This window comes from Ursus arctos, unplaced genomic scaffold, assembly GCF_023065955.2.
Source record: "Ursus arctos isolate Adak ecotype North America unplaced genomic scaffold, UrsArc2.0 scaffold_36, whole genome shotgun sequence".
Lineage (NCBI taxonomy): Eukaryota > Metazoa > Chordata > Mammalia > Carnivora > Ursidae > Ursus > Ursus arctos.
In genome coordinates, this window is record NW_026623050.1 from 21,425,165 (window position 1) to 21,439,204 (window position 14,040).

Genomic DNA, 14,040 nt, shown 5'->3' on the forward strand with positions numbered 1-14,040 from the left:
CTATTTAGGTGATGAAAAAATTAGAAGAGAAACCTTAAGGCTTTAAAAACAGATGATGTTGTAGCTGCCATCAATTGTGTATCATGTGTTAAGGGTTTTCCCATATATTTTTAGTTTAATTCTCACCACGACCATCCAAGGTTGGCATTATTCTCATTATTAAATACTGAATTAATTAAAGTAGTTAATTCACTACAGAAGTCCAAAGCTTGGTCCTTAGCATATTAACACAGTGAACTGGTCCACTTGCTGGGGCCTAATTACTTGTTCCTTAACAAAACTTCACTGAGTGCTGTAGTTCCTAAATGAAATCTGTGATGATTATAAATTTTCAAAAGTATTTGGAAACAATTCCCAAAGTCATCAATACTTTTTGTTGAAATCAGGAATAGTTTTTATACTCACTGGATCAGACTGTGTTGCGCTGGCTATTTGAAATATTTAAACACAATTGGCATATATGATGTGAGACTGGACTTCGGATTCTAATTTAAATTGTGTTTAAACTTTTAATTTTTTGTTGAAAGGTATTTAAAAATATTATTAACCCTGCAAAAATACGGAAATATTTCAGAGAATTTAGAAAACCACCATATGTTTAATTTATTATATTTACTAGATTAAGCACTTTGGATCTTATGAGTCAAGCTTCTGAAATGCTGTCTAAAAGAAAATCAAATATATTAAACGTATAAATGATATTAAGGTGTTTGAGGAACTTGAATTGTAAATGTGACTGTTTAAAAAGTTTAGTCTATTCAACTTAAATGAACTTTATCAAATATTAATTAAAAGTCCTCTTGAAAGTGATTATTAAAATGTACTAGAGTAAAATTAAAATGTACTAGATTTCTAAATGTAATATTTTTAAGTTAAACTTAAAAGCTTAACTTTAATAACTAATTATATAGTCTTCTCTATTAACAAACTGCCCTTGCAGAAACCAAAAGTAGTCTCAATGGTGAGTAGTAGCTAAATTACTATTCCACTAGTCACAGTTACTTGCACCAGGGATGGAATGCCTAACACATGCCTTTACTAAACAAGGATTTGTAAAACTGGTATGTATAATCAAATTTCTTGATCTGGAAAGATGTGGGAGACTGGGACTAGTCTGTTTAAGTCACCAATAGAGAAAGCTGGTCTGCACTAAGGAAGGAAAATGGAAGTCAAGTCCAGAGAAAATAATAAAGACAAGATCATCCTGCCTCAGCAGGTCACACTAGAGAGAAGCCATGCCAGTAACTGATGGCTTTCTGTTTCCCTTATTTGTTCTGGTTGTACCTCCTCCTCCTTGGGGGTCCATGAGATTCTTTGGAATCCTGCTTATAAGTTATTTTTGCTTAGGTGAAAAAAAAATAGATCATGTAATGTGAACATTGTTACCGTCGACTTATTAACAAAGCATAAATATAGTTTTGAAGTTCACCACATCAAAATTTTCAGATTTGCCAATATGCAAAATACAAACGAGTAACATACCTTCGACTGACTTCTCCCCTGAAGCTCTAGTCTAACATCGTGCTGGGTATCTACACCTAGACGTCACATTAGCACATCAAAACTGACCTTCATTAAACTAAAATCATGTACTTCCTCCCCAAATCAACTTCTGACTGGTCTTTCTTATGATGTTTCCTCCAATAGTAAAGCTCAAACTATAGTCATCTGTCTCTTCTTCCTTAAAATAATCAGTATGGCAAGCATATTATAATATTTATCGAGAGTACTTATACTGTGCCAGTCTAACAATTTTAGACGTATCATCTTATCTAAATATTTTAACAACTTGGGGCAACTGGGTGGCTCATTTGTTTGTCCGGCTCTTGGTTTTGGCTGGGGTCGTGGTCTCATGGGTTGTGGGATGGAGCCCTGCGTGGGGCTCTGCACTCAGCAGGGAGTCTCCTTGGGCATTTAGCCCTCTGTTCCTCCCCCCACTCGCATTCTCTCTCTCTACTAAATAATCTTTAATAAATAAATAAATAAATATTTTAATGACCCCAAAAGGTAGTTGCTATAATTTATCACCTGTTTATAAAGTTAGCTTAGTAAACTACCAAGGACACATAGCTGATAAAGGTCAGGACTAGATTTGAAACTGAGCACTTTGACTCCAGAGCCCATATTCTTAAAGATGATGTAATACTGCCTCATCATTTTAGCTTAGTCCCTAACTAAATTGCTCATAACTACCACAATAGTTCTAATCTATAGGATTCATGCATCTCTAACTCACCCTACTATTGAACCTTCCTTCCGTATCACTTGATTCTTTTTTTTATAATAATTTTTATTTTGTTATGTTAGTCACCATACAGTATATCCTTAGTTTTTGATATAATGTTCCATGATTCATTATTTGTGTATAACACCCAGTGCACCACGCAATAAGTGCCCTCCTTAATACCCATCACTGGCCTATCCCAGTCCCCTATCCCCCTCCCCTCTGAAGCCCTCAGTTTGTTTCCCAGAGTCCACAGTCTCTCATGGTTCATTCCCCCTTCTGTTTACCCGCCCCTTCATTCTTCCCTTTCTTCTCCTATTGATTCTATATAAACTATCAAAGGTCCTCTAATGCTCTCCAAATTAAGTCCAAACTCCTTAACCTTGTTTTCAACACTCAGACAATCTAGCTCTAAGCTTAAAACTATTCCTCCAAGCTTCAATCTTATTATTATCTGAACTTAAGCTCCATCAATTTACTACTAGCCATACCCTCTGTAGGCCTTGTACTTTTTCATTTCTGCACCTTTATTCACGCTATTTCTTTTAACTCAAATGCTTCTGTGCATCTTCGATCAGTATAAACAATACTCATTCTTTAAAGCCAACTATACCTAACACCTATACAGATCATTCCAAGTTACCTCTCTCCCCTTTGGAAAAAAAGACCCTATTGCACTTACTAAAGGTCCTCCTTGCTTTATTATAGTTTTATACATTCACCCCTTATCTCCCACCCAACGAACTATACATTCCCTGAAGGTTGGTTCCAAGAATTATTCGTCACTGTCATCTTCACAGGACCTGCTATATTATATACCTGACAGATGTATAATAAATAGCCAAAGAATGAATATTCCATTCTGACAAAAGAGTAATCCCCAAAATTTGTTCTACAATTTTAAGTATGCTATGTCCATTCATAGAAACTGACCATTTTTTTATTTCAGACCTATTCCAGTTAAAAGAAAAGTATTCCAGACCTTTAAAATCATATAGTTCATTTAAAAAACACATAACTGAACTTGACAACAGTAAGGTAAAAATCAAACCAAAAATCTCGTTTTTTGGAAAAAACCCTTTTTTACTTTTGTAAAAATTTTCACTAAAGGCAACATCTAACATAATCTTAAATCTATTTCCTTGAATTCAGTAAATGTTTTAAAATTTATACTAATATATTTTAAAACTAAATCAAAATTTTCTCTCCCGGTGAGCTACTGATCCCTATGAGCTGTATCACAGATGGGACCTACTGTTCATATAAGTCATTTTCAACATATACATTAACTTATTCAACAAATATTTACTGAGTGCCTACCACGTGCCAGGCACTAGTCAATGCCTGGCAGAGACACAAATCCAAACTACACATATTCTAGTGAGAGGATACAGAAATTTTTAAAAAGTACACAGCATGTTAGATGATGAAAGATGATCTGGCTAAAAATGTAGAATAAAAAGGAGATAGGAAGTGCTGGGGTGAAGCATGGGGGAGAAGATACAATGTAAAATCAAGTGGTCAAGGAAAGGCTCACTCTGATCAGAGTAGCAGCCCAAAGTAGATAAACGAATACATACAGAAATCTGGGGAACAACACTAGTCACAGAGACTAATACGTACAAAGATCCTGAAATATAACATCATCCCTTTTTCCACATTTTCCACTAACTCAAAGCACCAAAACAAGTACTGGCTGAACTTATCTCTATACATTAGCCTGGTACAGCAAAGACACTGATATTTCAAGTAGCAATGGCAATGTGGACAAAATAAAGAAGAGTTCAAAGAATTCAGAATAATATTTAAAAAATGGTACTCAGTGGATTCTGAGTTAAGCGTGTGGTACAACCAAAGTTAATTATCAATATCTTTAGAAATAGTCATCAATAGTTCTTTCTGCACAGTAAACAAGTTATACACTTCTCTTTATTTGAGAAAGGAAAAATAAGAATTATTAAGCTACCTAATAATTTCAAGAATTCTAGTGGTTTGAAAATGTACTTTAAAACTAAAAAAAAGTGTTAGTCATTTTACTAGGTATCTTAGGTATCTTTTAAATATTCAAATATTGTTGGAGAGCCTTATTTTTGTCCTCATTTTACAATATAAATGCATAAAGATATCATCTTGACACCACTTGTCACCACTGAAACAAATTTAGCAAGAGAATATAGGTTGATCATACCTCTAGTCTAAGGATATTTATAATGAATAGAACTCTCTAGCATCCAGTAGCGATCATTTACATTTCCAAATTGGGCTTCCCAACATCAGGTTTTTAAAAAATTCGAACAAACCACAATAAGATACCACACCCTTTAGAATGGATGTAATCAAAAATAGATAGGGGCGCTTGGGTGGCTGTCAGTTAAGCGTCTGCCTTCGGCTCAGGTCATGATCCCAGGGTTCTGGAATCAGGCCACGCATCCCGCTCCCTGCTCAGCAGGGAGTCTGCTTCTCTCTCTCCCTCCGCAGCTAACCTGCTCTTGCGATCTCGCTCTCTCAAATAAATAAAATCTTTAAAAAAACCAAAAAACAGATAATAACAAGTGTTGGCAAAGATGTGAAGAAACTAGAACCTTACACACTGCTTGTGGGAATGCAGTGGAGATACTTTGTAATACAAACAGTTTGGCAGGTCCTCAAAGGCTCAACATAGAGTTACCATATAACCCAGAAATTCTAATCCTTACATATATACAAACGAGAAATGAAAAGACAGGTCCAGACAAAAACTTGTATACAATGTTTATAGCAGCAATGTTCATAATGGCTTCAAAGTTAAAATAACCTTAACAGATAAACAAACTATGATAGATCTATACAATGGGATATTATTTGGCAATAAAAAATGAAGTACTGATATGCAGCAACATGGATGAATCTTGAAAATATGCTAAGTGGAAGAAGCCAGTCACAAAGGATCACATATTGTATCATTCCATTTATATGAAATGTCCACAACACATAAATCTATACAAACAAAAATTAGATTAGTGGTTGCTTAGTGATGGGAGGAGTTGGAAGGAAATGGGGATGACCGTTAATGGGTACAAGAGTTTCTTTTTGGAGTGATGACAATGTACTAAAATTAACTGTGGTGATGGCTGCACAATTCTGTAAATACACTAAAAGCTATAATTGTATAATTTAAAGATGTGAATTAAATGGTATATGAACTATATCTCAATAAAGATGTCATATATACACAATTTAAGTGACATAATTTTTTAATAGAAAGAATTTAAAAAGATCAACTAGTTACCTGAGATCTTCTGAATGCCTCTTAAAAATACAAAACCTTTTACTTGGACGGTTACTATGAAAGCTGGAGAGACAAAACAGATTTTATTAATTTTATTATACAGTAAGTCTTATTAATTTACAGCTTTATTATCAAGTTTGTACTTAAAGTTTCTAGTTTTGCATAAAAAATCATGATATAAATAGTAATGCTTGCCATCCCTGTTTAATTCAATGTTTTATCTTAAATTCCACTTTATCCTTTTATTTTCTAATGACACATATTTCTCTAAGTATGTCCTTATAAGATCAGTACCTCATCATTACATAAAAAAGAAAATACTTAATATATTTTTTTTAAAAAGTAAAGTACCTCAAACTAATTTTTTCATCTGTTAAGGAAGAGTTGAAGACACTTTTAAATCTTTGCAAATAACATGAATCATTATCAATCATCAGTTTTTTAAAAATCATTTTCTAATCTTAACATGCCTGTCAGGGGAGGGGCTGTAAAATTCAAATGATCTTTTTTTTTTTTTTTTAAAGATTTTATTTATTTATTCGACAGAGATAGAGACAGCCAGTGAGAGAGGGAACACAAGCAGGGGGAGTGGGAGAGGAAGAAGCAGGCTTCCAGCAGGGGAGCCTGATGTGGGGCTCGATCCCAGGACTACGGGATCACGCCCTGAGCCGAAGGCAGACGCTTAACGACTGAGCCACCCAGGCGCCCCTCAAATGATCTTTGAAGTAAATAGTACTTCAGCTACTTGCCACTGTTTACCATTTGTAAAATCAAACATTGAGAGTTCTTTGCAATTACTAGTAGAGGTTCTATAAAAACAAAACAAAACAAAAAAACCCCCTAAAGTAATGCTTTCCCTAAACACAAGACAGAGAACCTCTAACCAAACTTTGTAGCCAATGATAATAGCTTTCATATACCCTCTTAAATCTGGTAAAGAAAGCTTTCCTGTATTTGAAACCCAGGATTAGCTTTACCACAGTATTACTCAAAGTGGAGTCATAGACTAATAGCATCAGCATCACCTAGGAGCTTATTTAGAAATGCAAAGTCTTGTGCCCCCCACAAACCTAACTGAATTAATCTCTGGCAGTGGGCCCACCAGAACCTGTTTTAACAAGCTTCTCCAGTAATTCTTATGCAAGCTAAAGATTGGGAAGCAGTAGTCCTAGTTGGCACTGACAGACGCAAAGTAGCCAACACAACAGGTCAAGGGTCACTCTCAGATACAAGGTAACCATCACCAGTACAGTATGTATGTATGGGAAAAGAAATACTGTGACTAGCTATAATCCCCAGAAAGTGTCCTCAGAAGGCTTCAGTCATTTCTATAGTTTCCAATCTATAAAAAAAACTTATAATGCCTCTTTATTTATATTTGTTACACAAATTCCATCCTTTATTATTATTCTTGTATTATAGGAATTTTGGAAAAGTGGCTCTATAGCTCACAAATAAGAAGGAAAAAAAATTATTTTTCCTATTAGATCTGCATAAATTAACAATATAGAAATAAATCTAAGAAAAGAGAAAAAAGTTATGATTTCAAAAACAATATAGCAGGGGCGGCTGGGTGCCTCAGCCCAACGTTGGGTGTCTGCCTTCGGCTCGGGTCGTGATCCCAGGGTCCTGGGATCGAGCCCCGCATCAGGCTCCCTGCTCAGCTCTGTCAAATAAATAAATAAAATCTTAAAAAAAAAAAACAATTTAGTAAAAACATATGTTAAAATCTACATTTCAAAGATTCACCACCTGGTTATATGACTGTATATAATTATCAAAACTCATTAAGCTATTCTCTAAACATAAGTTAATTTCATTGTGTATAAATTATACCTCAAGAAGACTAGAGGGAAAAAACTCCCTTTGACCATATCTTCTTAATAATCTTAATTCAGTAATTAACAACTTTGTTTCTGATGAAACACAAAAGAAACATCAACAATATTGATAGTATGCCTACTATTTAAGACATTACACTAGAGGTTGAAGATACAAAAAGAAAGAGGGCAAGCTGTCAAGGTCCAGGGATGAGTGGGGGGAGGGGAAAAAGTAAAACAGCAGCTGGCACAGAATAAATGCCTAATAAGTGCTTTTAAATGAATGAATACACATTCATAATTAATCGTAAGATAAACGTTAATGGTGACACATACAAAGTTTTGTGGCTGCATGAAGGAAAACTGCAGGTAAATGGAACAGAAGCCAACAATCGGGAGTTCATTTCAGTTAAGAAGGTCACTCTACTGCCTTGCTCTAGGCAAAGCAAAGAGCAAGATACAGAGGGATTTTCAAAAAAATAAGCACTAAAGGGGCTGAAAAAGTGGTTAGAAGTTAAATATTGCAAGGTCTTATACTCTCCAGAATACGTGAACTTCATGACTATTAACGTTAGGAAGGCAAAGGATTTTAGGCCAAATATGACCTGACCAGACACACCTACTATAGTAACTGAAGAAAGGAAGAACTGGAGATCCTAGGAGGGGTGGGGCGGACTGTGGGTAGGGCATCAGTTATGATGCTATCACAATAATCCAACTGTTCTTCTAATGACTATTCTTTAATGCCAATAAGTCTATACAAAATAAATAATGAACTCAACCATATCTTATAAAAATTAATTCAGTGCCCTGTCTTATCCATTGTATAGGAACAAATTGTTACACCAGCTTTCTTTTTCCTTGGCAAAATTTTAAATCATCCTTCAAAGCCTACGTTAAATGTCAATTATAAAATACCTCCCCTTATTTCCTCTTTAAAGAACTCATTCTTACCTTCTCTGTCCTCTCATAGTTATTTGTTTGCTACCCTAAGTTAGGCAAATATGATCTCTCCTACTTGTGAAAATTAGAGGGAAGGACTTTATCCACAATACCTAATAATGACAACTTAGAAATGATAACAGCTATAATTACTTGAATATCTCCTAAGTAAAAATCATTTTATTAAGAACTTTAAGTACATTTTTTGTAATTATCACAATGACTTTCTTTTTGAGGAAAGGAAACTGGGAGTCAGGTTAAGTAACTTGCCCAAAGTCACACAGGTAATAAATAAGTGGTGAAGCTTGGATTCAAATCCAGATTTGTCTGATTCTTCACCACCAGCTTGCCATACTTCTTAGCAAATAGTAAACTCTGCTAGAAAAAGAGATATTAAATACTTATGTCCGTTAACTTAATTCTATTACATGTAGAGAAAAACCTTTCTTACACATCATGTTGAGGAATAATAACAATATTATATGGTAATTTGTTTCCATTTTTTTCAGGTGACTTCTGCTACTTGAAGGCTATAAGCAAATAAGGTGCAGTAATTTAAACAACCAAACCCAAATAATACTACTCTTTTTTTAAAAATCACTTAAAATTATGTGTTTAATGATGCTCTTCTTCAAAAGAGTCTTATTCCAAAAAGGCTCCAAATGCATCAAGACTTTTTAATATCCTCTTTTCAGATTTTACTTAGAGCCTCTTTTAATTACAACAAATAATGACTTGCTATTTGTAATGTGCTAGGTGACATAGCGAATACAAACAGCCCCTTCTTCTCAAGGAAATAATACAGACACAAACAAATATAATAAAAGGCAAAATAAATGAGTGGTACACAGCTCAAAGTGAGGAATGACCCCTGTGAGTGGTTGTGGTGATCAGACACTCCAAAAAAAAAAAAAAAGAAGGTAAATGGAGAGGAGGAATAGGGACATTCCAGAGACTTAACAAAGAATACGGAAACACCACTGTCAAAAATGAGTTATGCAATAAACTTTATTCTGGGGAAGAGTAGTCAGTTTATGGGGATGGGGCATATATGAGACTAGAGGGAAAGAGACCAATTGAGAGTATGGAGGTGGTATAGGATAGAGATTAAAGGTACTCATCCTCTGGAGAAAATGAAGCTTTTATACATACAGAACTCAACCTATAATATGAATCCACACTGGGCAGAGGTAATGGCGGCCATTCAATGCGAGATACCTAAGACAGTGCAGGAGGCAAGTGTACCAGTAGATAAAAGGGAAAGAGACCTACCAAATCCTAAAAGTGGCAATGGAAGCTTTCAGTTCCATAAAAGGCTAACAATGAATAGGAGTTCAGTGTGTGAAGACAATGAAGTGCAGGGCTGGGGCTTGACGGGAATTGGAAAAAGGGTATGGGGGGAGGTGGGCTAATTGGCCATGTTTTGGAATAGAATGGATCTGGAGGTTCCATAGGACTTGTGGGAAGCCTATGATAAATGGGAGAGGGAAAGGTGAAATGACCCTTGGTTTAACAAAATGAAAACATTTTCCAATTTGACCCCCTAAAAATTAAGGGCAGAATTAAAGTCCCATTCGGGCAACCATGTATTTGTCACAGAAAGAAGAGACATTCCACACAGCAGTATACTGGGGGAAAGGATGCTTGGGGCTTTGTTTAGAGGAAATGGAATACAGGTGTAGACCAGTGCAGTAGTTGGGAAGCAGAGTAGCAGAATCCTAAAAGGGAGTTTCAGAAAACCATGATGCATAGTGGCTGATCAAGAGAAGTTCACAAGCTTCAGAAACTTGGGATAGTAAACTATTTCCAGCTGGTGTTCCACCAGAAATGATGCCCTGAAAGAGTATCTGGGTGGTTGCCATGTGAATTCTGGACAGATGATAACATTTGGCTCATTTGGGTTCTTTTTAGATGCTAGCGAGTCAAAGATAAAAATACATATAAAATAATTAGAAATACAGAGTTGGATCTCAGGAAGACTAAGCATTAAAATTGGAAGATTTAAATTTGAAAGGTAAAAGTGACAGTGGTTAAGTTACCAAAAGAGGAAATGTAAAGAAGCAAGATGAGTTAAAGAAAGAAAAGGCAATGAAACAGAGGAGTAGCCAGAAAGGAAGAAAAAGGATAGTGGTAACAGATTAACAGAGACTAAAGAGAATACTTTCAAAAGTGAGTGACAACAACTTCAAATACTCTAAAGAAGTCATGGAGTAGTAAGAGTGAAAAAAAGTGAATAAATATGGTGATAAATAATCCTTAAAGGGGCAGTATTGGTTGGTAGATGGGGATGATATTCAAAAGGTAGAGAAGTGATGGGGCACCTGCGTGGCTCAGTCGTTAAGCGTCTGGCCTTCAGCTCAGGTCACCATCCCAGCGTTCTGGGATCGAGCCCTGCATGGGCTCCCTGCTCAGCAGGAAGCCTGCTTCTCCCTCTCCCACTCCCCCTGCTTGTCTTCCCTCTCTCGCTGACTCTCTGACACATAAATAAAATCTTAAAAAAAAAAACAACAACAAAAAACGTAGAGAAGTGAATCACAAATAAGCTAGTGAACACTTTTTTTTTTTTTCTTTTTTAAAAGTAGGCTCCATGCCTAGCGTGGAGCCCAACACAGGGCTGAACTCATGAGCCTGAGGCCCTAAGATTGAGACCTGAGCTAACACCAAGAATCAGACACTTAACCACCTGAGCCACCCAGGTGCCCCGTTACAAATATTCATGGTAAAAGGAAGACAAAAAATAAGGATAGTAAGCAGTAGGGACAAATTTCCCTCATCTTAAAAAAATTACCTGAAAATGTTTATAAGTAGAAGGAACCTGGGAGAGAGAAGAGATGAAGTTGCAAGCTAACTAAACAAGATTGGTAAGAACTAGAGGAGACAAGGGACAGGGTTAGCTTTGGAGAAGTGGAACATATTTGGTTTTTGAGATCAATGCCAAGAATAAAAGTAACAAGAAAAACATTTGACGTTTTAAAGATTATTTAAAAGGATGACTTCCAATTGCGTACTTAATATCAGGCCAGGTTAACAGCTAAGAAACTAAATAAAATCTCCAGAGTACTGGAAAAAGTTTAAATGAACATTTTAGATAAAACACTACATCAAAAACTAATGATGTACTATATGTTGGCTAACTGAATATAATAATAAAAAAAAACTAAAGAAGTATTAAAAAAATTTAAAAAATAAATAAAGAAGTATTTTAAAATAAAGATAGGACCCAGTGAAAGTTAAATGCCACAAAGCCAGAGTTGATTGAATCAAACAGTGTTTGAGTAGTCTAGAACTGGGCATAAATTTCAGGAGAGGAAGATGTTCCAGTCTCATGTTGAGTTTTATGCTAAGGTAAGCATGACTAAAAATGTAAAGGATTCTAGAACAATAACAAAGCAGCAATCAAAACAGATGACCCTGAGGGTGAGGTTGACTGTAAAGTTAAACAGGTGCTGCTGGACTGGAAAAAGGAGTCAAAGTCCTAAAAACTCAAAAGGAGTTACCCCTATAAGGTAACGGGAATTGGAAAGCAATGAACAGTTGGTATGGTGAGATTAAAATGGTACTGTGGTATAAGAAAGGGGGTATAATAACTTAACAGTTGATATGAAGCACTGGCACTGAAGAAGTCCAGGTACCTGAGGTCAGGTTAATAAAGGGGAAGAACGTATGAGAGAGGTGCTAAAGCCATCAAGAAAGGTGGGCAAATCCTTGAAAACAGTAGCTGATAAGTGACCAGAAAGTAACACAGAGGTCATTTTATGATTTTTAAGAAAATCACTTTTATACTTCAATTCTAACTTTAAAAAAAAAAAAAAGGAACCTCACTTTGAATAATCAACCTAACTGCTCTATATCTAAACAATTTTTGATTATTTTTTAAAAAATAAAAATCCATCCTAAGGGACGCCTCTATTAATGAGATACAAATGAAAGCAAGGCTGTGAAGGCTTTCTCTGCATAGAGCAAATATTAGGTATTCAAATAACCTAAGTTGAATGAATTAATAAAAATTAATGAATTAATTAAAAATTAATAAAAAAGAATTCCAACAGTGGCCTCTGAATAGTCTTTCATTCCACTTAATGAATGCAAGGATAGATGGTTTGATGGATGGATGGACAGACAATGGATTATAGAGAAAGAGTGAAAAACAGACCGAATGAAGTTCCTAACATCACTAAAAATCCTAGAGTCTCTCAAAGTAACTGCTTTGAAAAGAATAATATTCATGAGATTACATGTATTTGGTAAATATATTTAAAACACTTGACTTTTTATATTTGAAAATGACAATTTAAAAAATTCTATAGGAAAAAAAAATATCCATAGAGAAACCATTTCCCTAACAAACCTATCCTAATTTCTTAGTCTAACTGTTCTTACAATTTTAGTTGCAGTAATTTTATGAGTTACAATGCTGGGAAAATAGTACCAGGCATTATCCCAAAAATTCCCTATTACTAGATATTTAGCTCCTTAAAGAGAAAACTTGGCTTCTAAAAGGATAACTGTTTTAAAGCAAACTTTCTGAACTATAATTTTAATTAGTAATTACAGATGTTTAACTCATCTTACCTCATCATATGATTTACATAGGCTTTGCTACAGCTAGTGTTGTATCTGCAAAAACTACAATGGACATACGTAGGAAAGTGATTTGCAAAATCTTTTATTTCGGAACAACACTCAATGCACTTGTGAACTCCCCGACGATACCTTATGGAGATATAAAGAAAATGATAAAAATATATTTTAAAACAAAAATAATAAGGAAGGGCCTTGTTAATATTCTGTTAATTAAGGCCAAGGTGTTAAAATGAACATGTTTAAACAGAAAGTTATAATTTGAAAAATCTGTTATGGAACAACAGCTAGAATAAGTGTAAACAATCTAACATAAGTCAGTGGTTTTCATTGGCATAAAAGGGACTAAATTAAGCAATACAAACATCACAAGATGTAAGCACAACATATAATAATACGAGTATAATAAATTAATATTATAAAAAATAATAATTCAAGTGCTGTTCAACAGTTGTAAAAAAATACCTTTTTATTATTTGCTTGGCCTTTATGTCATAGTGATAGCATATAAATGTACAAGAGAGCTGTGTAATAGGGTAAATTTATATTAAAGTTTTCATACTTAAGATTAAATTAGTGTTATATATGAGGAATAAAAGATTACCTTAAGTTCCTCAATGCTGTATTGACTTTACTTTTTTTATTGCTACTAGCCAATGTGCTTTGTTTCTTTTGCATATTAGAGATTTTTGATTTATATTTAGATTTACTTCCATTAGGCTTACTTGCATTAGGTTTACTTGTATTGGATTTAGTTGGATTAGGTTTGCTTGTGTTAGATTTTGTGGGATTTTTAGCAGTTATATTTTTAGTCCTTGGAGGTGAGAGCTGAAGGGTAGAAGTGCTTGCACTAATGGAAGGTGTAGTTGAAGATCCTGACTGAAGAGGTCCAACTGAAGCTCGAATAGTAACCTACAAAAATGGAGATAATGTTTGCTTTAGAAAATTAATCATGGCATTAGTATTAAAATATCACTGTATAACAAAAAGTTAAACATCAAGTATTTGGAAAGGGCAAGTATAAACTATAATTGGATAAGTCTTCCATTTATTCTAAATGTTCATACCAATTAAATTAAATTAAATTAAACTTGATATTTATTCGCTTGTAATACTACATTTTTTGTATTGATATCAGTCATGTTAACAGTTATTAATGTATAATTAGGAGTTAATGCAAATTATATGACTATTAAAAGAGCACA

At 34.6% G+C, this 14,040-nt stretch overlaps 1 protein-coding gene across 13 annotated transcripts in view; it reads right to left on the reverse strand.

The window, feature by feature from the left end:
• Positions 1 to 14,040, reverse strand: part of ZNF280D (zinc finger protein 280D) — a 296,194-nt gene that overhangs the window by 44,451 nt on the left and 237,703 nt on the right. For all 13 annotated transcript variants that reach the window (XR_008957079.1, XR_008957078.1, XM_057306150.1 and 10 more), the window contains 3 exons: positions 13,440 to 13,747; positions 12,827 to 12,967; positions 5,493 to 5,555 (listed from right to left, as the gene is read on the reverse strand). Coding sequence is in view for 11 of the 13 variants with exons in the window: in XM_057306150.1 (XP_057162133.1) it covers positions 5,493 to 5,555; positions 12,827 to 12,967; positions 13,440 to 13,747 (512 nt within the window). In the remaining 2 variants the exon portion in view is untranslated. The remainder of the gene's footprint in view (positions 1 to 5,492; positions 5,556 to 12,826; positions 12,968 to 13,439; positions 13,748 to 14,040) is intronic.